This window comes from Daphnia carinata, chromosome 3, assembly GCF_022539665.2.
Source record: "Daphnia carinata strain CSIRO-1 chromosome 3, CSIRO_AGI_Dcar_HiC_V3, whole genome shotgun sequence".
In the NCBI taxonomy this organism is placed as follows: Eukaryota; Metazoa; Arthropoda; class Branchiopoda; order Diplostraca; family Daphniidae; genus Daphnia; species Daphnia carinata.
This window is the reverse complement of record NC_081333.1, coordinates 7,310,764-7,335,456: the sequence shown is the minus strand read 5'-3', so window position 1 is coordinate 7,335,456 and position 24,693 is coordinate 7,310,764. Positions and strand designations below refer to the sequence as shown.

General features: G+C 42.8%; 5 protein-coding genes across 9 annotated transcripts; 3 read left to right on the top strand and 2 right to left on the bottom strand.

Moving 5' to 3' along the window:
- Window positions 1-14: 14 nt before the first annotated feature.
- LOC130704457 (lysine-specific demethylase 6A-like) lies at window positions 15-11,384 on the bottom strand. 2 transcript variants are annotated; one of them, XM_057525873.2, is made up of 20 exons: window positions 11,330-11,384; window positions 11,024-11,258; window positions 10,898-10,964; window positions 10,692-10,839; window positions 10,517-10,625; window positions 5,692-5,867; window positions 5,413-5,541; window positions 5,038-5,263; window positions 4,622-4,722; window positions 4,378-4,552; window positions 3,688-4,276; window positions 3,361-3,622; window positions 3,151-3,294; window positions 2,856-3,086; window positions 2,581-2,786; window positions 2,067-2,515; window positions 1,880-1,998; window positions 1,588-1,798; window positions 1,222-1,516; window positions 15-1,147 (listed from the first exon to the last, which is right to left on the bottom strand). In XM_057525873.2, exons 2-20 carry the CDS (start codon window positions 11,104-11,106, stop codon window positions 1,076-1,078), a joined length of 3,792 nt encoding a protein of 1,263 aa, XP_057381856.1. In that variant the 5' UTR covers window positions 11,107-11,258; window positions 11,330-11,384; the 3' UTR covers window positions 15-1,075. The 2 variants fall into 2 exon arrangements, with proteins under 2 accessions (XP_057381856.1, XP_057381855.1); XM_057525872.2 differs by having other exon boundaries at window positions 11,024-11,352.
- Window positions 11,385-12,280: 896 nt separating this feature from the next.
- LOC130704469 (histone RNA hairpin-binding protein-like) lies at window positions 12,281-13,561 on the top strand. 3 transcript variants are annotated; one of them, XR_009420597.1, is made up of 4 exons: window positions 12,281-12,556; window positions 12,630-12,959; window positions 13,021-13,464; window positions 13,528-13,561. XR_009420597.1 is itself a non-coding variant. In XM_059494299.1 (3 exons), exons 1-3 carry the CDS (start codon window positions 12,444-12,446, stop codon window positions 13,247-13,249), a joined length of 672 nt encoding a protein of 223 aa, XP_059350282.1. In that variant the 5' UTR covers window positions 12,281-12,443; the 3' UTR covers window positions 13,250-13,500. The 3 variants fall into 3 exon arrangements, 1 of the variants encoding a protein (XP_059350282.1); XR_009420596.1 differs by having other exon boundaries at window positions 13,021-13,471; XM_059494299.1 differs by lacking the exon at window positions 13,528-13,561 and having other exon boundaries at window positions 13,021-13,500.
- LOC130704467 (uncharacterized) lies at window positions 13,489-14,484 on the bottom strand. The gene is made up of 3 exons (XM_057525889.2): window positions 14,121-14,484; window positions 13,896-14,036; window positions 13,489-13,833 (listed from the first exon to the last, which is right to left on the bottom strand). The coding sequence occupies exons 1-3, from the start codon at window positions 14,343-14,345 to the stop codon at window positions 13,513-13,515; spliced, it is 687 nt and encodes a 228-aa protein (XP_057381872.1). The 5' UTR covers window positions 14,346-14,484; the 3' UTR covers window positions 13,489-13,512.
- A 105-nt stretch (window positions 14,485-14,589) lies between these two features.
- On the top strand, window positions 14,590-16,136 carry LOC130704466 (phosphoglycerate mutase 1-like). The gene is made up of 4 exons (XM_057525888.2): window positions 14,590-14,782; window positions 15,026-15,258; window positions 15,394-15,658; window positions 15,726-16,136. Exons 1-4 carry the CDS (start codon window positions 14,686-14,688, stop codon window positions 15,890-15,892), a joined length of 762 nt encoding a protein of 253 aa, XP_057381871.1. The 5' UTR covers window positions 14,590-14,685; the 3' UTR covers window positions 15,893-16,136.
- A 1,133-nt stretch (window positions 16,137-17,269) lies between these two features.
- On the top strand, window positions 17,270-23,502 carry LOC130704477 (M-phase inducer phosphatase 2-like). Of its 2 annotated transcripts, XM_057525900.2 has the most exons (13): window positions 17,270-17,427; window positions 17,609-17,866; window positions 18,031-18,073; window positions 20,167-20,386; window positions 20,453-20,574; window positions 20,680-20,768; window positions 20,835-20,926; window positions 20,992-21,249; window positions 21,337-21,489; window positions 21,629-21,857; window positions 21,992-22,157; window positions 22,226-22,411; window positions 22,512-23,502. In XM_057525900.2, exons 2-13 carry the CDS (start codon window positions 17,662-17,664, stop codon window positions 22,783-22,785), a joined length of 2,037 nt encoding a protein of 678 aa, XP_057381883.1. In that variant the 5' UTR covers window positions 17,270-17,427; window positions 17,609-17,661; the 3' UTR covers window positions 22,786-23,502. The 2 variants fall into 2 exon arrangements, with proteins under 2 accessions (XP_057381883.1, XP_059350340.1); XM_059494357.1 differs by lacking the exons at window positions 17,270-17,427; window positions 17,609-17,866; window positions 18,031-18,073 and adding an exon at window positions 19,876-20,068.
- The last annotated feature ends 1,191 nt before the right edge of the window (window positions 23,503-24,693 follow it).

Here is a 24,693-nt window from a genome sequence, read left to right as displayed (position 1 = left end):
TAAAAACAAACGGATTGATCGTTTTCAATCGAACGCGCAGTGTATTGTCCAAGTGCAGACAGCAACGAGGAATGTGTCGAATTAATCTAAATTTAGATTAAAGACTGGGTAATTAGAATTCCTCATGTTTTTGGGCTGTATGGTTGAGCAACTAAACGGATCCACTGCAACAGGGGAATAATAACATAGTAACGAGAAAGTGCTTGTGCATCGTGTCCATTGAATGCGCGTGCAGAGCAACTTTGCATAGACAGAAAAATATGAACAGACTGGGCCCATTTGTGGATGAGGAAAACACCACCACGAGCTGTAAATGAAGATAATTCCTGGTATCTGAAGTTGCTGCACAACATCATTTGGCTAACGGGTACATTTACACAAAAGGATCAGAGCAAAATTACACAGAATTTCATTATAGCTGGCAGTGCCATCTGAACACATGCATGGTCTTCTCCTTAAAGAGGTACAAGACACGATATATCGGAGGGGAAAAAGGGAGGGAGGTGGAGTTATCTGGGAGATCTTTATTCAATTCGTAGTAGTAGTCCTTACAAGGGATTGAAATATAGATTCAACTACACTGAATGGTAGCTATTCCATTACGATCTTTTCACTCCTAGAGAGACAAAGTAAATTTTAAAAAGAAGTGTGACATGGAAGCGTCCACAAAAAGAACTTTTCCAAAATCAAACATTACTGAATTCCGACGTACACGGAATTCCTGGGACAAACAGAAGGGCAGTCATTTATGCTTATTTTGTTTGTTTGTTTGTTTTTTTACAATTTTTCAATTAGGCCTCGTAAAAATTCATAAGCACGAAATCCGGTCAGAACAGGATAAAAGGTGAAAACTATCACAAAAATAAAAGGAGGGTCAAATCATTCTTCAGGATTGAGGCAGAGCCAAGAAAGGACATGCTACAAATTCATATCCGACGTGAGAAAATTAAAGGGTCCCTGCTGTCGAGTGGCAGTAGTTTCAACGCCTTCCCAACGAAACATGTTTGAACCTTACAATCAATCATGTTACAATTACAACTTTATGAAAGTCTGTAACACTAAAGTTTCGTTTTCTTCAGCACGATAACAACGAAGTTCCAGATGTTGCGGGCACTGGTGTCGGCGGTTGCTGTATTTGTGCATTGAGCTGCGAATTTGAAATTCAATGAACGTTTAAGAACAAAAAAGAAGACGAATGCAAAATAAGAGAAAATTGTATACCGGGTGTAAGACGAAAGCATCATAGGTCTCGATCAAGTCCTCCAGATGATACTCTTCCAAACAGACAAAGCCTTCCAAGTTAGGACTATGCCTGCGAGAGCAGTGTAAACAATGAACCACATGCTTCTTTTCTTGCTCTTTAATGAAGAGCATGTTGAACACTTCCTCTTCGCATTGACCGCAATAATGTGAAGCTTCGTTCTTGCCTCGTCCATGAAAACGAACTTGCACTCCTTTCGAGCGCACAAATTGTGTTATTAACTGGGTGTGGCGTAGGGTCTTCATTAGAGTGTTTCTGAAGTTGGAAAGAAGATCTTATGGTTAGCACATAGCAAAAAATAAACAAAAAATTTGAATACAAATTACCGAAGATGTTCGAATAGTTTCGGATCTGAAACCTTGATGTTTCTCGCCAAGTTCCATGATAGGTGAATCATAGGTACGATGCTCTTGAAGCTTTGCACCTTGTTCCATTCGTAGCGATCAATGGCCAGTTGGTACGTCCTGGCGGTTAGTGGACCGACGTTCCACGCAATGTTATTGCACCAACCGATTGCTTGTACCCAATGGATGCAGCCTATAAAGGGAAAAAAAAAAAAAAAAAAAAAAAAGATCTAATTTACTTTCCCAACGTCCACACCAGATAACTTTATCTTACCGGAATTCACCCACACTACATCGCCAGGCCGTTGCAAAAATTTATAAACAGGAATATTTGCTTCTAGTAAATCTTCCATCATTGGCCACCACGATCCATGAAGAAAGTTTATGTTGTTCCTAAAAATACCAAAAATAATTGGAATCTCCTTATATGGTACTCAACGTGAGTTGAAGGTGCAACTTACTTCTCGCATAGGTTGTGAATGGCCCCCCAATAAGATTCGGGCACGCCAAACCACTCGCAATCGCCGGGCCCGATGTTGATGTTGATGGAGCAGAAGTTGTTGTTCTCCTGATGGCCAGGCGTTCGACTACCCGGCACCTTCATGTAAAGCTGGACAGTATTCATGCCCAAGATAACGTGACCGACATGCGTGAGCATGTTGCTGGCCGATACAACACGAGCGAAAGCTGGCAATTTCATTAGCTCCTGGAGCTGTGGGCGCCATTTTCTTTCGTCCGACAAATCGACATTGGTCCCAAACTTGATAGTCTTGTAGCCGTGCTTGCCACGGCCTTTCTTAAGACCCATTCCACGAGCCGAAGTTCCGACAGAGTCTTTTGAATCAGAGTCGGAATCCAGGCGATGACCTCCAACAGGATGTCCTCCGCTGCTCATCTTTTCGTGTTCCTCCTACATGAGAGAAGAACTTTTAATTCTACCGCGAGAACCAAAAACTTTCGGCATGCGAGTATTACCTTGAGGCTCTCCTGGAAACTCGAGGCTTGGTATTGAGCATACTTGGCAATCGTAGTGATGGATCGATGAGAAATACACGCCCATCCTCGGCGACTCAATGTCGGATCCCAATTTTCATCGGGCGGTTGTTGCAGTTGCGTCCTCACCTCCACTGGATGATCGGCATTAGCTTCCACTAACGTTTTCGTCGAAAATAATCCCAAATCTATCAATCAAAATGAAATTGAGGCTTAGAATCGATCTGATGGTGTAAGGCTGTGATGTCTAGACTAACCCATTTTGAGGGCAGAGGCCATGCCGCGCACGACGGCAATAGGATGTGTCAGGCAAAACTCCTGCAGCTGGATGCTAAACGCATCTTTCTTACTCTCCAAGTAAACGCTCGGCGTAGGAGGCAAGAGTTGCTCACGAGTCAACTTGATTGCAGGTGGCTCGGGTGGCTGAGGGGGAGGTAAGTTGACTGATAAGATGTGGAAACGGCGCAATCCCTGGAAACCAACGGCACCTACAAGTCGACGAACCGTTAGTAAAAAAAATGAAAACGTGATTAAGACGCTGCCTTTCATTACCGCGACATGAATCTAAAACTTCACGAGCTGACATTTTAATGTTAGCTTCTTTGAGTTGGCTGGTACTCGAATCACTGCTGCTCAATTGGCATTTTTCTTCTTCTGTATCTGATGCATCTTCCATGATTTTCGAATAGCCACGGCCTAATAACCAAATTTTTGATTAAATTCCATTCTACTATATCAACACATTCGCCAGCCGAGATGTACCTTTAAGAGCAACACGGTTGCGGGGAGTGGAAGAACGGCCCATAGGGCCACCAATGGCCAAGACGGGCGTTGGTTCTAGGGCAATGCGAATATTGGATGGTGGGTTGTGAACGATGTTGGTGGTTGGTTGGGCTGTTGGTAAAGATGTGGTTGGTGCCACAACGGGTTGTGGCTGCTCTAAATCTAATTCACCTTCTTGAGCAAACTGCTTTAATAGATCTTCAGCCAAAGTGGCAGCAATGTCCTTTTGCGATAATAAAGCCTTAAAAAAAATAGAAAAGGTGATGATATTTTAATTGCAGACGTGTGGTTCGCCACGATATATACCTGCAACTCTTGATCGCTCACTCCCGATGGAGATGAGAGAGCGGGGGGGCACGACATGTAAGGCTGCTGTTGTTGTTGTTGAGGAAGTTGGGCTGAAGACGTTTGAGGAACGGCTGCTCTCGCAAAATTCTGTTGCTGCTGCTGGGGTAGGGTACCAATAGGAAAAGGCCCTTGAGGCCTAGGAGAAAATGGCTGCCCAGTTCGTATCATTTGCTGTTGTTGTTGTTGTTGCTGAAGTCGCAACTGTTGCTGATGCTGCTGCATCATTCTATAATGGTTTTGAAGCTGCAAAAGTAGCTGTTGCTGTTGTGGCGTGAGGCTGTTCTGGTTCTGCTGTAGATATTGTAGCATCTGGAGTTGCTGCGACGTCAGGTAGAACGGAGGCAACGGAGGTCGAGGCACAGGACCTTCTACTGATCCTTCCACTTTAAAACGTTTGGTCTGTGACGGACCTTCAACAAATCCTGGACCTCGAGGAAAGACACCCTGGCCAGCCGCTCCTCTCTGTTGCAATTGCTGCTGTCTGGAATTCATCTCGGCGGTGATGGGCAAGTTCCAAGCGTCTTCAATAGAAGGCAGCAACCTAGGCCTGTAGACACGAAAAGCGCATAAAAAAATGGTTAGTTAGGGGGGGCGTTCCCAGGGAAAGCAAGACCTATTTTTATGTTTGTCTGAAAACTACGGACTGACTTGTTGAACGATGTAGGGGTTGGAGCGCCCTCCAGCTGTTGTTGAAGAAACTTTGTCCTCTGGAGTAAATTGGGGTGTACGGGTTTGCCGTGATTCTTACTCGCACTCCCTCGAGCAGCGTTAACGTAACACGCTAGACCGTCTCGCGGTTGATTACTTGTCTCGTATAAAATACCTGGTACGGAAAGACGGGGGGGAAATGTGTAGATCTTATCTATTGCTACAGTTAAACGGATGTACTCACCTAAGTTAGTCCAGGCGGCGGAGTGATTTTTATCTAGTTGTACAGCGCATATATAGGCTTGCAATGCGTCCATAGGCTGGTTCTGCTGCTGATAAAGGACTCTGAAATGGGAGAAATTGAAAAATGAAAACAATTTTACTAGGTTCAAGTGGGACATTGTAAATCAAGGCTACAAGATATGCATCTTTGAGAGCATTTTCTTTGAAAAAATAAAAGAGGGGAGCTTGTCCTCTCTAAAATTAGTTTTTATGGCATACTATAGCTGGTGCATTGCCTTTAAAAAAAGTGTCTTTTAAGGGATCCAGTAAACGTCCCATTTGAAATGATTTTTACACCGTTTTTTATTTTACATAGTGAAAAACGGGGAGACGTGAGTAGCCAATGAAAAATAAGAGAAAAATGAAAAAGATTCTTACCCGATGGAGCACCAGGTATCCGCATTGCCCTCGGTTTTGTCTACCGAGTTGCGGTAAGCTAAAAAGGCCTCGTGGACCTTGCCGATGGAGGCGTAGCAACGTCCGAGCAAATAGAGACTCTGTCCGGATTTGAGATCCGCTTCGATTGCCTGTTGCAAGTACTGGATAGCCTGTAATTCGCGTTGATTTCGTTCACCAAGCGATTCAACACAGTGGTGCATCCAGCCTGTCCCAACAGACAAAGGAGTTCATTAGCATCGTTCATGAGTGGTTCGCAGCGATGATTCGGAGATAGCAAAGAAATTCCCTTTGTCAACTTCTCGTCAAAGAGAAAGAAGAAAGGAAATGAAAAAATGCGTCTTGAAATGTTATTACCTAATTGCCGGTAGATGTCAGCTCTGAGAAGTGGAGGCAGTTGTTTTTCCAGCAGCAGCTGTTCGTATTGTTCTTTTGCAGTTTTGATCCGGTTGGAGACCTCGTACAGGTGCGCAATGTGAAATCGGACTGGCCGACATAAGGGGAAACCCAAAAAAAAAATTGGAAAGAATATTTGTTTAGCAAGTTTCTTCTTAGTACTGATGAAACTTCCAAGAATATTTAGAACATTGGTAATATAATGGAGGCTTTTTTTTCCCTCTTTTTTTTTTTTCTTACTTTCGTGCTGGCTGAGAGAACACGGGGCCGAATCGATCAAGGTAAGCTGGAAATGCTTCAGCGACGATTCCAACTCGCCGGTAACCTTGAAAATCAAGCCGAGCCGCAAGTGTACTTCATTAGCCCGGCAATAGACCGGGTCAATGTACAGCAGTTGCTGAAACGCTTTGATCGCCCTGTTGAAATGACACAACAGACAAGAAAGAAAACGAAGCATTAGCAATGGCATTAAAGATCTCGCCTTGGTGGTGCGGAACACGGAATCTTGAAAATAATAGCGCGCATTCTGTTCCGAGGTCGGGTTACCACAAACCGGTAGCAAAAAAAAAAAGGAGGAAAAATAAAAAGGACAATGCAATCAAGATTGTTCACTTTTTTCCGCTTCTGTCCCGCATCGTAGAAAGAAGAAGAGAGGCGGGCGTGAAATTCGAGTCGGTTTTTCTTGTGAAGACAACGACAACTCCAAAGGGAAATAACAACAGGCAGATAGGAATTTTGGAGGTGGTGGGTAGATCTATTCCATCTCCCGGCCATGTGAGTCTCATCGTGGCGGAAGAAGACGACGGCGCCCGTTAAAAGGAACGAACTGGAACGGGCGCCGACAGGAAACGAACGGAAGGGGGGCTAGCATGGCCGGATGTTCTCGAATTCTGTCTGTCGACGCTCCATACGCGGCTCGAAACAAACGCATTCACTGAAAAAAAAAAACTTTCTTTTGCTTCCCTCATGTTGTAGAGAAAACGAGTCACTTCGTGAAAATCATCGAAACGGAGGTAATGCATAAAGAAAAGTAATGTTGCAGAGGATTGTAGGGATTTCCTTGTTTTTCTTTTCGAGGGGGGATATTTTTAGATCGGGACTCTAGATGGTGTTGGTGTGCGCATTTCCCTGTCGTACTGTGTTGTTGTCAAGAACGAATCGCCGGGACTGGGACGTATTATCGATTTTCCCCTGAAAATCCCTTTCATTTTTTTTCTCCCCTCTATCACGACGGGTTGGAAACCCATCGTGCCAGACATCCAGGCCGTCATGTAGTGTTGTCGGGGGGGGCCAAAAGCGTGGGATCGTCCGAGGCCATCATGAACGAACGCCACACTCGGGTGATCTATTGGCAAAAGGAACATTGGGGTGGAAGAAGAGGGCCAGAAGGGGAGGAATAAGTATGGAAATAACTACTTAAAAAAACAGGAAAAAAAAGAGAGAACTGAAAATTCAATAGAAATGCTCCCCCAATCGAAAACCGATGGTAAAGAGGGTCACCCTTCACAGAGAACAACATAGAGGGGGTGCGTTCCGTTCTGGCTCGGTATTGATCGAAGCAGCCATAGGTTCAAGTATGTGTTTCCTCTAACATAGAGCCGGGTCGATGAAGAAAAAAAAAGGTGGAAGGAAAAATCTAGAGCGGCATACCTGCCAACACACTCGAACCTTCAAACAAACACACGTTGATGAAAAGGAGAAAAGAGAAAAGAGAAAAGAAAAATTTGAAATTCTAGACGAGTATAAGCCGAAGGGGCCGTCAATCGGTGGCATACGGTTGGCGATAGGGAGACAGTTGTTGAATAGACACTACCCCATTCTCTTGTTTTGCTTCTTGTCCCCCCCCTACACCCATATGGAGCTACAGGATAAAAAACATTTATATATATACTCTTGTCATTTTCCCATAGAGTAGACCGTAACGCCATTAAACACTACCGAGAGGAGAAGTTAACCAGCAGTTTCTGTTGACAGATTCAACCCAAACATGAGCCCCAATTGTTGAAAACAATTTTTTTTTTACAATCCCAATGCTTTTTGTTTAAGAAGAAAAGAAAAAACCTTCGAGAAACAAAACAAGGCAAGCGTTTAAAAAAAATTCGATATAGAACGGGTTGTAATAAAACTTGTTCCGGTCAAAGAACGTCAGCCCATTTATGGTCAAAGGGTTCCCGTAGCAGATTCGTGTTTTTTCGTCTTTTACTTTTATGACTATAACCTTTTTCTCTCTCCAACACTAGAAGGCAACAAGGGGAGAAATATTCCTGCAATAAGAAAAAAACCAGTAAAGACTTGCAATCAGCACGCTGACGACAGTACGACTGGTCAATTCCAACACTTTGTTCGAAACGTTTCCAATGTTTTCCCACGCAGGCACAACGTCAAAATTTCCCTCCCAGTTCACGGAACAAAACGCTATTGCAATCGCTACGACGACGATGACTACGTTTCCACTCATATTTGCATCCCCCTAATCTAATCCATTTTCTTTGTCCGACAAAATTTCTGTTTGAATTTCGAGATTTTGTTGCCTCGCAATCGGAAGTTGCACAACGCATCGCCAAAAACCGCAGGCATTCCCGAGAATGGGGGGAGAAGAATGAAGACGCTAGTCTGTATTATTTCAGAGTAATCATGTAAAATGATACAAGTGGCTTCTTGAGTAACACCGGAATCCTCCGAATCATTTTCAGTTCTCTCATGCAAACGCGCCCACAAGAAGGAGCAAGAAAAAGGAGAAAGAGGCCACTGGCTTTTCTGTTATTTTGGGTTTTTTTTGGTAGCTCCGTTTTGAAGGGAAAAAAATTCTCTTCGAAAAAGAGCTTTTTAAACGACGCCCCAGGGTCGGGATGAATTCGGTGGGAAATGTTAAAAGAGATACAAGGACAGACACGTACACACAAACTGTCTGTCAGACCGTGAGCTCCGTCCCACCATCTCACAACCACGAGGTATCGGTCAAGTTGATTGAATGACGTCACGAAAACAGGGAAAAAAAATAGAGATACCGGAATGTTTCACGAACGGATAGGGATTGTACAAAGAAACGATAACCCAAGATTGGATACGGTGCTCAGCTGAGAGGGGGATTTAAATAGCCATCCTTCTTTATTTAGTCTTACTCTTACTGTTGCTTCTAAGCAACTAATTATACTTGGAAATAACGCGACGCAGGTGAGCGATAGCCAGAAATCCTAACAAGTTCATCCCTCCGTGGGCCTTTCCAGATCGGTTACGATAGAAGCAGCAAAAGAAAAATCTCCGGAGGAAAGGCATATTTCGATGGCGCGGAGGGTTGAACCGTTTGCGGTGGTTGTTTTTATTTAATTTTAAAATTACTTTTTTTTAAGAGAAGGCTTGCATACAAGATTGGGTAGGGTAAAAGGCATGAGGCCGTAGGCGAACCGTGAGCGTAGGAGAGAGAGATGTGGCCGCCATTGAATGCACCAAGTGGAAAGAGAGGGGAGTTGGATGCCTACAGCTCGGCCTGAAAATTGGGAAAGATGGGGCCTATGGGCTCTCTTTATTTCTTTCCCTATTCGTGTGTATGTGTGTGTGTCTGTATATCTGAGTGCCAGTGTGTTAAGACGGGGCCGTTTGGGTTCGTTGTCCTGGCTGTCTTGCTCCTCTCCCACTTCTACACACACACACACACACACACACACACGGAAAATAGGGAGGAGACGCCCACAGTCAAAGTGGAACAAAAGCTACAATTTTTTGTTTCTTTTCTCCAAAGAAGGGAAAGAAAAATCAAATGGATCGATTCATTTTTTTTTTCCTGCTTAGCTTAAGAGGAAAACTTACGTTTATCATATTCCACGGGTCATACAAGCAAGGTTTCTATTTAGAATAGAGAAAACAACCTTCACTTAGACCCTAAGGGAAGCACTAAACTATAAATCCTAATAATGATGGTTAGTTGAAATGGCTCAACTGACCTTATCTTTTCCAATGTTTATAGATCCCCAAATTTCTCGATGTATCGATTCCGCAAAACAAAAAATAACTAAACAAACAAATAATCTCACGTTTCTCCCAGCGTAAAAACACGTTCGCGTAAATAACACAGTCACACTGCCAGCGTGGGGAAGGCCAGTTCGTTCGCTCTCTCACTCACACACACACACACACACACACCCACAAAACCAACAGAACCGCTCTCCAGCTCCGATCCCTCGCTCAGACCAAGCACGACTCAAGCCCAAGCCAACGGTATCTTGTAGCCTCATGGCAGGCGCCCCCCCCCCCTCCTCCATATACAGCGAGCGTGAGGGGAAGGGAGATGAGGTGGGTCAAAACGAGAGGAAAGAAAAAAGAGGCCTTCACCATAGAATGGATTAGAAAGAAGGTACACAGATATGCATCCGCTGTGCGGAGCGATAGCCGAAGTAAACAGCCGCTTTTAAATGACGTCGACGGCGCCTGTAGTTTTGTTTCGCTTCCCCTCTTCTTCGCCAGCAATTCAAAGAGGTGGAGGGGTGAGAAAGTAGGGTATAGGGTGGTGGGGGAGGGAAGGACGCCGCGGCCGATGCTTTTATTTTTTTTTTTTTTTTTTATCTGAAGGGTCGAGGACAAAGAGGTTTACTCCCAAGCAGCCTCGGGCGTAACAGCAACCCCTATAATATCGAGTCGGGCTAGAAAGCGGATCGCAGAACCATCTAGCGACGACCGGAAGTGGATAGGCAACCTTGGGACTTTTTGATCCATTACAACTATTCTTGAACGCACCACTAACACCTGCAGGTGAAACGTCGATCCCTCCCACTGTATCTGGACGGCATTTACTCACGTCTGCCTTGGGGAGGAAAAGGCGACTAATGAAAAACAAAAGCAGAGAAGCAAAAGCTGCATAATATTGCAATAAATTTCTTAATCCTGAATGGTGACCTGATTTTCCTTGTGTTTATCGCACGCTTTCTACGAGGAGGAATCACAAGTAATTCCAAAATGACGCGTTAAAAGGGTTCACGACGGGAGGGATGATACGATTTTCGGGCGCTTTGTAGCAGAACTACTCCAATAATTCTTTTTCTTTCTCCACTAATTAAAATTTGATACTCACCAATTAAAAGAGTTAAAATGAAAGTAAACAAGTCCAAGGCCATAGAGATAGTTGGTATCCCTCCAATGGTCAGTTCTCAGAGAACGGAATTTCTGGTAGGCAGACATTGCTAGAATAACAAAACTTGCTTTAGACATATACATACTTAAACAGTTTAATATAATTAATGATAAACCTTTAGGATAATCTTCAATAAGAATGTTAAAATGGCCCAGTTTGCAATATGTTTTGGGATCAATATTGATTCCCTTATCTGGATTCTCTGATTCATTTTTCAACTGCTGGTGAGCTTGACTCAGCATTCGCTCTAAATATTGTATTGCCTAGATACAACAAGTGTTAAATTTATGATCAGAGAACTTTGATTTGATATACACACACCTTCACAACCAACATTTTCTTTGTAGCATGTTCAGGGCTGTTAAGTTGCAAGAACCCATACTGACGACTGCAATAAAAGTAGCAACATGTGAGAAAACGTCAAATTATTGTACATCACTGATATACCTATCAAGTTCTGATAGAATCTGGAGTTCTTGTGGAGTCAAGTTGATATCAACAGTATCTTTTTCTTGTTGTAATTGTGTCATTTTTCATTGACAGTTTTAATTTTGCTAATAGCATCCAAAACTTAAAAACGAAACGCGTATCCCAAGCTTTAGCAAAGGAGAAAAATAAGTTGGGGCCAGAAAACAATTTTTCACTTTGTAAGAAAATAATCTTTCATTTTATCTAAAATTCCCTAGACCAGGTAAAAACTTTCTCGCATCAAATTTAAAAACACAAAAATATCATGGTAGTGTGTGTGGATACTAAAACTTGCAATGACAGCCAAAACAGACATCACCCGAAAGCAGGGTTGCCTTTACAGGATTAAAACCCAACCAAACATTTAAAAATTGTTTTAAGACTCGGGAATTCCGAAGAGATAATGAGTTCTGACATCCCAGCTGAGGTTGTATACGTAGTTTTGTACGTATATTAAATATGACCGTACAATTGATTACTAATCTCAAACATTCAACCGAAATCGGCATCATTCACAGATCCCCGTCGTCATTTCAGAGGTTGGAACTGATTCGGCCAAAAATGCAGTGTGCAATGATCTTTTACTTCGCTTCTGAAATTTCACAGAAGGGAAAAGGAAATCTGCCCTTTCTGATATGTCGTTAAGCATAGAACACCCTGTTTTAAACAATGACATTGAGTTGGAAGTATTAAATTGGGTAGGAATCTATTTTGTGTCTTGGGCTTGTGGCGCCTTCCCTGGCTTCCCAACTTCTTCGTTTTCCTTTAGTAAGCGAATACATTCTACATTATTTTGCCTGAATAAAATCATTTTAATAAAATTCAGAATTTAAAAATAAAAATATTTTTTACAAAACACCTAAAGATATAACAATTTAAAATAACAACTACTTGTATGACATTCGTGGCTAGAACTTACTTCCTTCATAGCAAAAAAGGATAACTGGCGGGAAAAAAGTTCCAGAGTTAAATCAGAGAAAAGAGATCAGGCACCCAGGCGAAGGTTGAGCTTGTCAGCTTTCGAGCTGCCCTCTAACAACCAGTTCTTATATAGCATGCGTGCCAAACGAAAAGTCGGGACTCGCAACAGAGCTATAACTTCTAAGTCCGAATGGGAGAAGGGGAACTAGGACTAGCCCAAAGCGCATTTCGCTTAGACTTGGCCGTGAGTCGCTGCTTGTTGCCAGAAGTAGTCGTAAGATGGCAGTCTTTAAACAGATATGGCTGAGTTTCTCTTCGCTTTCGCATCTGTTTTTGTTCGAGTAGCTTTGGCTTGATTGGGCAACAAAAGGAGGTCTGTGAAATCCTCCACTGTTTGCTGCTCGGAAAGATAGTGGGCTAAACAGACTTTTAAAATTATACAAAATTTTTGTTCATCTTTAATCAATTGTAGTGTAAGATGACACCAAGGAAATTAATTAAAAAAGAAAAAGGTTCAGATGGAGAAGAAAGTTTGCCTGATAAGAGTCATTCCACTCGTTTACTTCGGAAACGCGAATGGGATTCTGCAAGGTAAATACCACTTTTTGAAAAGGAAAATGTTTAACTGAATGGAACAAATATGAAATTGATTTTGTTTATTTAGCATTATAAGTCCTGAAAGAGGTCCAGCCCAAAGGAAAGAACTCAGAAGGGATAACTTGCATTTGAAGCGTTCACTGACAACTTCTTATTCTCAAACAGTAAAGAAGAATTTGTCTAATACAGAGAAACTTTCATCTTCTCTGTTGAGGGAGTCAAAAACTGAGGTAAAAACTGAGAAACCAGAGCTTGAAACAGGAGACACTAGTGGCAAGAGCACAAATACTTCAAATGGTTTTGAGGATGATCCTCTGGTACTTTCCCGACGACAGAAACAAATTGACTATGGGAAAAATACCATTGCCTATGATAACTACATCAAAACCATACCTAAGTCAGTATTTTCAACTTGAATGAAAGATTTTTAAAAAATTAATGTGAATCCAATTTTGTAGAAATCAGAGAACCAAAGAACACCCCCAAACTCCCAACAAGTACAAAAAGTATAGTAGGAGAGGCTGGGATGGATCAATCAAAGTGTGGAGGCAAAAGTTGCATGTTTTTGATACAGATGATAGTAAGGAAAAGGAGTGTGCAACTGTTGGTTCTGTAGATGATGCGGAAATTGAAGGTGACCTGAACTGCCTTCCTTTCGATTTAATCGACTCTGATGTCGATCTATAGACCACTTCTTACTTCTAGAAGTGAAACAATATTTTAGACCCAAACGAAGACATGCGCGTAGCATATTAAATTTTTCTGTGTGATGATTAAGTCTTTATATTTAAATTCATCCTAAATTTTCTTTCAAGTTCAAAGCAGTTCCGCAGCTTAAACAGAGCCTTCAATTATCGCGTAGTTTCTCTGAACGATCTTAACTGTTTGTAACGGCCAAATATGTCACTTGTAACTAATTAAACACGTTCAAAGCTGTATCGATTATTGTATTAGTTGTTTTTTAGGTCTGACAGCAATGCGATAATTCTTGAATTTTCATCTTCCATTCTTTTTTCTATGCGGTCAAGTCGTTCGTCAATCCTGCTCATCATGCGAAGTTCCATTTCTCTGAGCTTCTTGTCCACTATGGTTTCGATACCGTCAATGTTCTTGCTACCTTGGTTGAGTCCATGCATTAGCGAGGCTAATAATTGATTAGCGCCAGCGGCTTTCCCAGAGAGCGAGGGCACCGATGCACTAGTTTCAAGGGATTTTGTTACTGCAGAGATGCCATATATCCACACACTGGTAGCCTCCTTCAATTTACAAAGCTATACAAGATAGACCAGTTTTTAAAGAAAACTGAAGAAACATTACACCTAATATGGACAACCTTTAGAAGTATTTCTGATTGCATCTTTGGCAGATCTATTCTGCACTCATACAAAGCAGAGCCATCTACTTCTTCTAGCAGCTCACCCCGAACAGTCATGAGGTACTCTTCATATTGTCCATGAACTTCTATCATAGGAACCTTAAAGTGTTTAGAGAAAGAGATTTTATGATTTTCCTTTAAAAAACAATGTTTCATTGTAATGGGAATTAACAATAATAATACCTCTGAAAGAATTTGGATGGCAATGAATTTTCTGTTTTTTGTAAGGCAAATTTTTAACGAACACGGACAAGGATCGGTAGTTCTTTGACTCATACTAAAACAATTGCTAATGTTTGTTTCTTCAACCAATTCAGGCAACTTATCCTTCCATAAAATTTTTTCCCAGACTTTGTCGATGTTTTCGATTTTCCAAGAGCACTCCACTGTAACTTCATCAGGACTCATCTTGATTTACTTGCAAGAAGGAGAAACTGTTATTTCCTGGCCGCACTTCAAAATATGACATTAGTTTCACTGTGTTGAAGGGTTCGAAAGGACGATGATGCAGAAAATCTAAAAAATTTGACGTCCAAAGACTTGGGCGCGCGATCCCGCGATTATCAATTGTTGTGGCGACCACAACACCATCTGGAGAACGCAAAATTTACTTCTCTCTGTTCAAGGTGACCCTGTCCTTCGTTCTTCGCTTACGTCCGTTTCCTCGTTCAGCAGCGGTCGACTCAATACCGGCATTGTTACCGTGACTTTGAAACTGAAAGCTTGTGTTTGCTTGAATCTCAAAAAAATGGTCTTCAAGATCGTAATGGTCCGTCACGGAGAAAGTGCTTGGAACAAGGAGAATCGTTTCTGCGGCTGGTTTGACGCTGATCTCAGTGAGAAAGGTAATATCACGGGATCACGCTAACTAACATTAACGTTAGAGGCAATTAATGTAGGAAGGTTGTTTAAGGATAAGGTTATTTTAACTTAATCTGGAAACAAATTATTGGTTCTATGAACATTAAAATATTTAACTGTTGAAAGGAAAGAAAAATACCTTAGATTATTCTCATAACTTAAATCTGTTCTAACATGGATATGACAAACTTAAAGTAATGTTAATGTGATAAAACCTTTTCTCGTAGGTGTTCAAGAAGCTCATGCTGGTGGAAAGGCTTTGAAAGATGCTGGTTACCAGTTTGATCTTGCTCACACTTCTGTCTTGAAACGAGCTCAAATCACTTTACAAACTGTCTTGGGAGAAATTGGGCAAACCGACATCCCAGTTTTTAAGACTTGGAGGCTAAATGAACGTCACTATGGTGGTCTCACTGGTCTAAACAAAGCTGAGACTGCTGCTAAGCATGGTGAAGCTCAGGTAACATATTGTCCAATTGCTCTACTTCTTAGGCATTAAAATTAATAAAAAAAGTTATAGCTTTACCTTATTTTTCTTCCAATTCATGAAAAAAGCCAACTGAATTATTAACAAAAAATTATTCTAAATGTTAAGGTTCAAATTTGGCGTCGAAGCTTCGATGTTCCTCCTCCCCCTCTTGAAGAGTCGAGCGAGTTTTACAAAATAATTATGGATGATCCTCGGTACGCAAACGAGCCAAGCAAGGACGAGTTCCCAATGTTCGAATCTTTAAAATTAACCATTCAACGAACTTTGCCCTACTGGAACGACGTGATCGTTCCTCAAATCAAAGAGGGCAAGCGAATTCTAATTGCTGCTCATGGAAACTCGCTCAGGGGCATCGTAAAGCACTTGGACAGTAAGACTAGTTTTAAATGCCTTATCAATCATAAAAATATACAACTTTGTTTCTCTGTTTACCATAGACATGTCCGAGGATGCTATCATGGGTCTCAATTTACCCACCGGAATTCCGTTTGTTTACGAGCTGGACGAAGATCTGAAACCCATCAAATCCATGCAGTTTTTGGGCGACGAAGAAACCGTTCGTCAAGCAATGGAAGCCGTTGCCAATCAAGGAAAAGCCAAATAAATTCAGGAGACTCATAAGCTCTCCACTCCTATCACTTTGGTGTGTTCCTGATTGTTTTTCCCTTCACCCATTGTATATTGCATTTTAACACTTTAGAATTTCCCCTCATTACTAAGTTTTTGTGCAATAGAAGGTAAGCAAGCAAAAAGAAAAACAAAAAACCTCGTCTAGTCGTTGTGCTTCTGGATCGGTGTTTTTCTGTAGTTATTATGAACAAAACAGAATACAGCTTTCTATGTGGGAATACTAGAATTTCCTTCGATGGTCTCCCAAAAATATTATTTATAAGCCAAAATTACAGAAGGGCACGGACTTAAAAAGGTATAGAATCGTTGTAGTGTATGGAGCCAGGGACCTGCGGCAGGACATTCGATCTGACCATGGTCCACCGCTCTCTTTCACAGTTTCACTCTTCTCCCTGGAGGGGACTGCATTCCAGCTGTGACGGCCCTGCTTGAAAACTACCTGATTTCTCTGGAGATGGATGAATAGGAAACAATTTATGGCTCCTCGGTGTACTGTGTATTCTGGACGTGAACGCGCTATATCCAGCCCATGGATAAAAAGGGTTTGTGATAGAATGGCATCTAACATAGCCTTGGCATCAAAACCGTTTGCCTAACTACCAATCTACATGTGTTGGAAACCGAAAATGAAGGTTTATTTTTTTTTTTAAGATTCACGAGAGCATGTTTGTTAATTTTAACCGATTTCTCCTGCCAGAAAATTCTGAAACATCATGATTATCGTACAAGCTAAATTAAATACATAAATATTAACTAAGTATTAAGTGGTTTCAAATCTTGTGGGATTATACGTGGGTGTTACTCTTATCACCTGGATATCTAAACAATTTCCCTCGAGGAATGCGATTGTTAACCGGATTTATTGCGCTTAGTGATATCTATTATATGAAGTTCAGTATTGAATTAAATGGCCTAAAGTCTTCTGGGATCAAGCCCGAATGCCACTGTTGTTACACATAAATATATTTCTCACGAGACACTGCTACTTAAAGGGTGGTAACTTAGTTTAAATCGTATCAAAATAGTATTAAACAAATAAATTTTTCGAAGATCTGTGGAGATTAAACTTGAGGTGCCATTATTGGCACTCGACTACTTGAAACGTTCCCGTCATTATTTTGCATATGACCACTGCAATAAAGGAGTACAGAACAACGAAGTAGGAAGTTCATTGCCGTTTTTCGTAGTCTGGGTAACCGTCTAAGCTATATTAAGCAATGCCCAACTGAATTCTAATGAGAAGTTACGATAAGAAGTTTGAAAATTGAAAACCGGCTTTCGGTAACACGATAGATGGCGTTAGAGTGCCATAACTCCGCTACGTGACGCTGTGGTCGCAGTCTGAGCGATGGCGGCAGAGTGAAACGAACGTGAATGGTGTCTCAAAGGAGTTTGTCGCCGTTTAAAACTTGACTTTAGCTAGTTTTTTATTTCGTGAACTCTCCATATCATGCAATATTAGTTCAATTGACTTATACCATCGATCTGTCTTCAGTTTGAATCAAGCAAGTAAGTGTAATCTCTTGTTTTTCACCATTTCCTGTTCCCCCAACTCAGATTTCCGTTGCCTCAAACGTTGTGTTGCATGAAACTAGTCTCTTCTGGGAGTTTTGAGACATTCACTATCTTTCGTAAACAAGCAACAAATTACTGATAATCTTTCTCTTCTTTATAACTTTTATTTGTTCAGTTCTAGTACTTCCATTTCAAATATCTTCGTGAAGTACTGCTTTCTGATACAACATGGAAAGTGAGAACAGCACTGGGAAGTCTCGTCCCAAAAGTCAACGAAACTTAAATTTGGAATCCAGTCAAAGGCTACCCAATCTCAGCAAAATAAAATCAAATAATTTTGAAATGGCTGTGATGTCTCCCATGACCAACTTGGTGCATAACCTGAGCGGTGCCAGCCTGGACTCAACTCCAAAAAGAAGATTCTTATCTCATGGTAATTCAATACCTAGCAGCAAAAGTTATACCAAAGACAATGCATTTCCTGTTTATGGTGTATGTTTTTGTGTGGTCAACCCTCATGCCTTCTTCCTGTGTAATGACATGTGGGTTGTAGCCAGAAAGTGCATGACTATTGCTGATCCTCATGTTTTTGTTTAGATAACTTGGACGCGGACATGGAAACCTTCGTAGGCACCAAAGGGTATGTTTTGCTTTCCTTTGTTTTCGTTTTTGTGGTGGTGGGCAGTGCCTGTAATAGGAAGGGTTTAAATGGTGATAATCCCTTCAAATGAAGCGACAGCCACTGGAGAGAATGCGATTTCATGCGACCTCGATCGACCTCTTTTCCCTCCTCTATTTCTAAAGTAACAAAAAGAAGAAAAGCTTCAGCTATCGAGCGGCAGCATCTTTCAACTTTTTGAGGTTGAAAGAGGAGGAGAGCCGTAGAAAGTAAAAAAGTGACCGTTGGTGTTTGGTTTGACTTTGGCCACACAAAGTGTCAGTGGGAAGTGGACGGCACAACGCGAAAAAAAGGGCAAGACGGGCTTTGGAAGGGATGAAGAAAAAAACAAGAAAGTTGGATGGCCGTCCTTGACTTTGTAGAGCCCTGTTGTCTTTGTCCGCTCTCCTTCTGGCCCGCTTTCCCTCAACCACTGCCCATTTCCTTTTTCCCAACCGACCTGATGTTTTTCGAGAGACCGTTGGGTCAATCAAGATTTTTTGAATGGGGCACAAGTCTGCCACTGGAATTGGAGATCGAGTCAAAGTGGTTCGAGACGGCCAGCGCGATAAGGCGCGATAGCAATATTCGGTTACTAGCAGCGCAGACAATGTATAACGCACACGTGCTCGTATACGTGAACCGATTTCGAACGTAATGATTTCTCAGTGAGGAAATGTAACGAGAGGGAGGGTTGCTATACTCGGGAGGAAAAAAAAGCCAACAGCTGCTGAAATCCGGAGCGAGCGGGGGGGTTTGAAGGCGCTTGTGCAAGCCATCTGCCTTTCAACGGGCGAAGAGCAGCAGCCAGCAGCAGTTGGAATGCCTGGAGACGTTTCGGGAGACTGAGTAAGGTTTTTCGGTTCGTGCCCTTGGGCAAGACCGTTAACCTGTTCGGTTGGGTTGTTTAAATATCCTCCGATGCTCTTTCCTGTCTCCGAAGGTCTGCGCTCTCTTTTTCCTTTTTTTTCGAAAAAAAGCTAGTGTTATATTTTGGGGTGAGAAATCGGAAACCCGGGGCAGAATCTTTGTAGCCGCGTCAACCGTCCCCCAGCATATAGCCAAAGTCAGCAGGCGGGAAAATTCAAAACCTTCCGTCCGTTGTGGCGTTTTTTTACGACTGTGTGAACGAGAAGGGGGGAGAAGAGAGCAAGTCGGTTGTGCTATGCCGGTTCTTCGGCGGATGCAATATGGGACCATCATCGCGAGCTTTGGGGTGGCCATATGTGGAATGTGTTTCCTCTATCCATCCACCCTGCCCTTATAGATATTTGCTCAATGCTTCCTCCCCGGCTCACAGTTTCATAGAGTTCCCTCTTCCGCTCTGTGTGTGCGTGTGCGCGATGACCCTCTATGTTCTTCCCCTCCGCTATAACGTCACCCTCCGAAGTCTTTGTTATGAATGTAAGGTCTGGCACATGTCTGCGTTGACGCAGTACTACATAAGTTGTGCCCATTGCAGCTTTTCCCACAGCACAGAAATGTTAAAAACTGGCGCCGTACCTTTGACACTTTGGGACTGGGATTTATCAATTTTTTTTTCTTGGTCTTACGGCCTGATTTGTCGCAATTATGACGGCTTGAAGGTGAAGTTTTCAGAACGCAATAGTGTTGCCGTGCCGATCCAGGACTCAACTTAGTGCGAAGATGGAACCCGAGAGACAATGTAGAAGGGAAAGGGGATCCTGGGGGTAGTAGGGGGTGGAGCTTGCGAATAGAATAGCTTGGAACTCGAGGGGAGAGGTCTGGGAGGAGCCCTTCGAAGGAAATTGAGAAATAGATTTTTCTTCTTCAACAGACTGTCAGTCGTTGATCCGTTGTCCACTGTTTCGTATCTTCTCTCTGGTCTCGTCTGTCTTTTGTAACCTTCCAGCAACTCAAACTTGTGTGTGTGTTGGTTGTTCCAATGCATACCTGTGATCGCACTATGTCCTATTGGAACTGGAAACAGTTGTCTCTCACTGAAAAAAGCCTTAGGTTGGCACGCATTTTCTATTGTTTTGTCCGTGAAATGTTTCCAACGAAAGTGCGTCTTGTCGAACTAGTATTCATTTTCATTTTTTCTATTTTTAAAGATCTCTAGCCCTCACCAGCGGCGAATTACTGGGTTCGCTGAGTGAAAAAGAAAACAGCTACACTTCAATTCGATCCTTTGCCGCCGCCGTTGCTTCCCCCGAAAAGCCCAAGAGCGCCGAGGACTTTATCAGCAGACGCAGTCCGCGCCGACTGGCTCTAACCCGTCTCGACGTCAACAGTCCCAACAAGGCTCGTGTCGACATCAACAGTCCCATCAAGGTAGGCGACTTTGGTCTTGACTCGGAGACGATACAGATCCGTTAACAATCTTGATTTTGTCTCCAGACAAACTTCGCTAAGCCTGCTCAGCCCGTGTCGTCTGGCATTCCGTCGACACGCCTTCCAAGTATAGAGGATGTTGACTCTCAAGACAGTGGCTGCTTTCCGGAAGACTCCAAATACTTCAAGTAAAAAGCCATCAACTTGTCATTAGCTCGAGGTTTGACGAGTGGAAAAAGGAAGGGAGAATAATTTTTTGTTTCTTTTGTTGTGTTGTTTTTGGCGCGTTCCAGGTATCCAGAGCCCTTGTGCCACCGTCGGATGTCGGACCGCAACACCAGCCCTGCCTCTATACGCTCCAGCAGTAGTTCCCTGAGTGCTGGTAGGTTTACTGTCAATCCCTTATGCCCAGTGTTGAGAATTAACGTTTAATCATTTATCGTTTCAGGTGGTTCACAAAAGTACGACGGGCCAGTTAAACTGGACTTCAGTTTCATGTCTAACGGAGATGATGAGGGAATCCCCGACGAGTTGTACGAGGTGACTATACCCCGTTGACTGTTTTATCGATGATGCACATCGGCTAATGAGTGCATGTCTTTTAGGAGGAAGACCAGGGTTTACCCACCTCAGTTTCACTGAGTCAGCTGATCGCTACCCCGCTTAGCGAGCGCGCCACTAGACAGTTCAGTCATGAAGACAGTCTGTCTCCTCCAGCCTACAGTGTCGCCAAGACTAAGGTTGACGAGTCTATGGGCCATAATGAATTCCTCCGTGTCCCCAAAGAAGCTGCCGTCGTCGAAAAGTTCGGCCGACCTTCGTTCCGGCGGTCACAATCCATGTTCGACCAGGCTACCCCAACTGTAAGGGCTCGTTTATTTTAATTTCTAGATATCTTTTTTTTTATTGTGTGAATCAGTGCTTGATATTTACTTCTCTAAAATTTTTAGACGCGCAATGCGTGCTACGATTCGCCTTTGAATCAGTCTCCTGTAGCCCGTGGCCTGTTCCTTCAGGATGAAGACTCTGGATCGAGCCCCCTTCCCCCCCTAGGCCTACATGCCTTGAGATTGCGTATGCAGCCCTCACGAGTAATTCAGCCGGTAAGATATCTTCCATTTTTTCCCCAAAAAACTGATCAAACTTTGAGTGGGTAAAGTGACACCCTCTCGATCCCCTCTGATCTTTCCATTCCGGAACATGGTTGTGATAATTGTGGTTATCTGATCGCTTTGGATATAGGTTGGAGGTCCCCCATTCAAGAGGAGCGAGCCCTCGTCTGCGGATTCCGCTGTCCAACAGCAGGAAAACAAAAGGCGGAAGGACGACAATGACGACCGACCCGTGTTCACAAGTTTGGATCACAATGTCGGGAACAACAACAAAACGGCGGCTCTGTCGAGGCTACCCCATCGGATCCAGAGATGCCATTCGGAGACGGAAGCCACTATTATGCGCGCCCTTCAACGATGTAAGTTCCCTCTTTTTTTTTTCCTCCCCCAGGCCTTGCTCTTTTCTCAGCCGGATTGCATTTAAAAGTGTCATGTGGCTTTCCGTTTCCCCAAATCTAACATAACGACATCCTTCTTTTTATTTGCCTTTCAGCTACGGAAGAGCCTGACCTCATCGGAGATTTTACCCGACCCTTTGCGCTACCGCTAACGGCAGGAAAACATCAGGATTTAAAGTGTATTACGCCGCAGACCTTGGTAGATTTGATCAACGGCAAATTCCAGGATTACGTAGAAAAATATACCATCATTGATTGCAGGTAGTTTTGGACTTTCTATTTTCTCGACATTGTCTTCAACTCCTGATGGGCATTCTTTTGTTCTCTAGATATCCGTATGAGTACGAGAACGGCCATATTAACGATGCCGTCAACCTGTGGACCAAAGATATGGTGTGGAGCGTCTTTATGGAGGGGAAAAGACAGCAAGCCCCGTCGACCACCCACGATCAGGAGAAGAAGAGGAACATCCTCATTTTCCACTGTGAATTCTCTTCCGAGAGAGGACCAGCTCTGTAAGTGCCCTTGATGCTTTATCTACTACTTCTAGGACTCGACTTGAACTGAATTTTTTTGTTTTGTTTTGTTTGTGTGTTGTCTCGCTGATTCCATCAGCTCTCGGTTTTTGCGTAACAAGGACCGCGATGACAACAAGGACAATTACCCGGCCCTTCACTGGCCTGAGGTCTACCTACTCCTCGGTGGCTACAAGGCCTTCTACGAGCAGTTTGACGAAATGTGTGAACCCAGAGGCTACCTGCCCATGAACCAGCAGGGTCGCGAAGAAGAGCTGCGCAAGTGCCGAGCTAAAACCAAGTCTTGCAACGGCGAAGGCAAGTCGGGCCGACCGTTAACGAAATCTACCTCTCGACGATTAGAATTGCTTTAATGTTCATTTTAGAAAAGAAACACAAACCACACAAGAAAGTAACTAAAAATTAATAAGTTAATTGTTTTTCGTCCTTAGCGGATCCTTCGTCTGTGTATGAATTTGTCCCTTTTTTTTTTTACCCATTTTCACCCATCCTGTTCTCCGTTATGATTCTCCCCCTCCGTTTACCCTAGTAATTCCCCGGGATGTGCCATTGGTTCTCACCCCGCACTCCGCTCCATTTTTCCCCAAATCTTACACACAACACAAATGTGCAATGCAGAAGTCCCGATGGTCTCTCCCTTCTCCCAACTTTTTCTATGTTCGCATGAGTGGTCCTTTTAACGCGGTGGGAATTTCAATTCTTTCCTATTTCTCTCCCAACATCATTCAATTTTTTTTTTTTAGAAATTTGTCCACAAAAAATATTTTTTAAAAAAAGTCTTATTTTCTGTTCGATTGACGTGAAATTTTGTACATTGGTAGTGGTAGTGCATTTTTTTCGGAGCGCGAGTAATACTATCGATTGTTGAAAAAACCTTGGGACGTCTCCCACATCTGTGATGATCGAAGCGATCATCATATTGCTCACAGTTGATGTTGAACTCTTTCCATTTTACTACACCCAAACCCTTGCCATACCTTCTGTATGCGTATGTGTGCGTGTCTTTAGTGAGTATGATTTTTTTTTTCAAAAATCTCATTTGGTATAAATATAACAAACAAAAAAAAGAACTCGCTTTACTCGTTTCTGAAGTAGATCAATTTCATGATCAGAAAAAAAAAGCCCTGCTACGGTTGAATGTATATCGGTGTGAGAACTGCCGAAAAAGTGTTTGGCGACACAAAAGGTGGTAGCTCATTGAATATTTCCGTTGCCAGTCGAACATTGTATGCTGGCATACGTGGGGAAGATGAAGAAAAAAAAATCGATCCCCTCTTACGTCCTTCATCGTCAATTGGGGGGAGGGCGCCTAGCGTCCACGATGGCGCCGTTTTAGCCTTCCTTTGTTGGCCTGGTTTAATAACTGTTAACACGATGGAAAGCATCCGCTGTTGTAGTTCTGTGCGTCACACTAAAGCGAAAAGAGGAAAGACCGGCGCACAGAATGGCAAAAGAGAGATTTACCTTCGCTGATGGCGATCCTCAGATGGTCAAAAGAAATTCCATTCCCTTCTAAACACAGAAGACTGCGCATTGCGGAGGAGTTTTTAAGAAGCTGCGCGGTCGCCGGTTTGTTGTTTATCGTAGACCGAAGGCTTCGAGTTCCAGTGCATAACAAGTTGCAGCCCATCCGCGGACAAATGATAGTCTTTCGACCAGGGTTCAGTAAACATAACATTCGTAGGGATGAGATTCCGTCGACCATAGCCTCGCATTACATCGGCCGAATGAATTAGAAACTCATCCCTTTTGGCTCTTCTTGTATTGCCTCGGCGACAGTTTGTAGTATGGACCTCAACAACGGCCATATCTTTGAAACCGAAGAAAACATTCATAGGAAGTGAACAAACATGGTTTCAGGTTTGATTTCAGATCTTGAACAAGATCGTGATACCCATCTATTTTATGTACAAGCGAAAGAAGATTCTCAACGAATTTGGAAAGAACGAGATGTTCTTTTTTCTTGGGCGGCCGTGATCACAGTCCAAAAAATTTCCCTGAAAAGTTTCTTGAAAGACGATTGACAAGTACTTCGTGCCTAGCACAATGATTTTCATAAGTACTGGACCACAATATTTCTCTTTTGTCCAAGTGCTTTTTTATCTTTCCCCCCAAATTAATGTTTAAGCAAGCTCCAAGTCATTAAGAGCTAAAGATAGAAGATTTTGGAAATTCATTTGGCACCCTTTCTAAACACATGCGGCTAATAAAGCACAAGAGAGGCGGGATCTTTTTCGCCTATTAGCTGCTTGTAGGACGCG

Bases quoted from the DNA above. Each gene is read 5' to 3' on its own strand.
- LOC130704457 (XM_057525873.2), bottom strand. From the start codon at position 11,106: ATGACACAATTACAACAAGAAAAAGATACTGTTGATATCAACTTGACT. The intron at 10,626-10,691 runs GTTTATCATTAA...TTGTTATTCTAG, and splicing joins TATTGAAGATTATCCTAAAG to CAATGTCTGCCTACCAGAAA. The intron at 3,295-3,360 runs GTACATCTCGGC...TTTGGTTATTAG, and splicing joins CAACCGTGTTGCTCTTAAAG to GCCGTGGCTATTCGAAAATC.
- LOC130704469 (XM_059494299.1), top strand. From the start codon at position 12,444: ATGACACCAAGGAAATTAATTAAAAAAGAAAAAGGTTCAGATGGAGAA. The intron at 12,557-12,629 runs GTAAATACCACT...TTGTTTATTTAG, and splicing joins CGCGAATGGGATTCTGCAAG to CATTATAAGTCCTGAAAGAG. The intron at 12,960-13,020 runs GTCAGTATTTTC...CCAATTTTGTAG, and splicing joins TACATCAAAACCATACCTAA to AAATCAGAGAACCAAAGAAC.
- LOC130704467 (XM_057525889.2), bottom strand. From the start codon at position 14,345: ATGAGTCCTGATGAAGTTACAGTGGAGTGCTCTTGGAAAATCGAAAAC. The intron at 14,037-14,120 runs GTATTATTATTG...AAACACTTTAAG, and splicing joins CCATCCAAATTCTTTCAGAG to GTTCCTATGATAGAAGTTCA. The intron at 13,834-13,895 runs GTTGTCCATATT...TATCTTGTATAG, and splicing joins AATCAGAAATACTTCTAAAG to CTTTGTAAATTGAAGGAGGC.
- LOC130704466 (XM_057525888.2), top strand. From the start codon at position 14,686: ATGGTCTTCAAGATCGTAATGGTCCGTCACGGAGAAAGTGCTTGGAAC. The intron at 14,783-15,025 runs GTAATATCACGG...CTTTTCTCGTAG, and splicing joins CGCTGATCTCAGTGAGAAAG to GTGTTCAAGAAGCTCATGCT. The intron at 15,659-15,725 runs GTAAGACTAGTT...TGTTTACCATAG, and splicing joins CATCGTAAAGCACTTGGACA to ACATGTCCGAGGATGCTATC.
- LOC130704477 (XM_057525900.2), top strand. From the start codon at position 17,662: ATGGAAAGTGAGAACAGCACTGGGAAGTCTCGTCCCAAAAGTCAACGA. The intron at 17,867-18,030 runs GTAATTCAATAC...GTTTTTGTTTAG, and splicing joins AAGAAGATTCTTATCTCATG to ATAACTTGGACGCGGACATG. The intron at 20,927-20,991 runs GTGACTATACCC...CATGTCTTTTAG, and splicing joins TCCCCGACGAGTTGTACGAG to GAGGAAGACCAGGGTTTACC.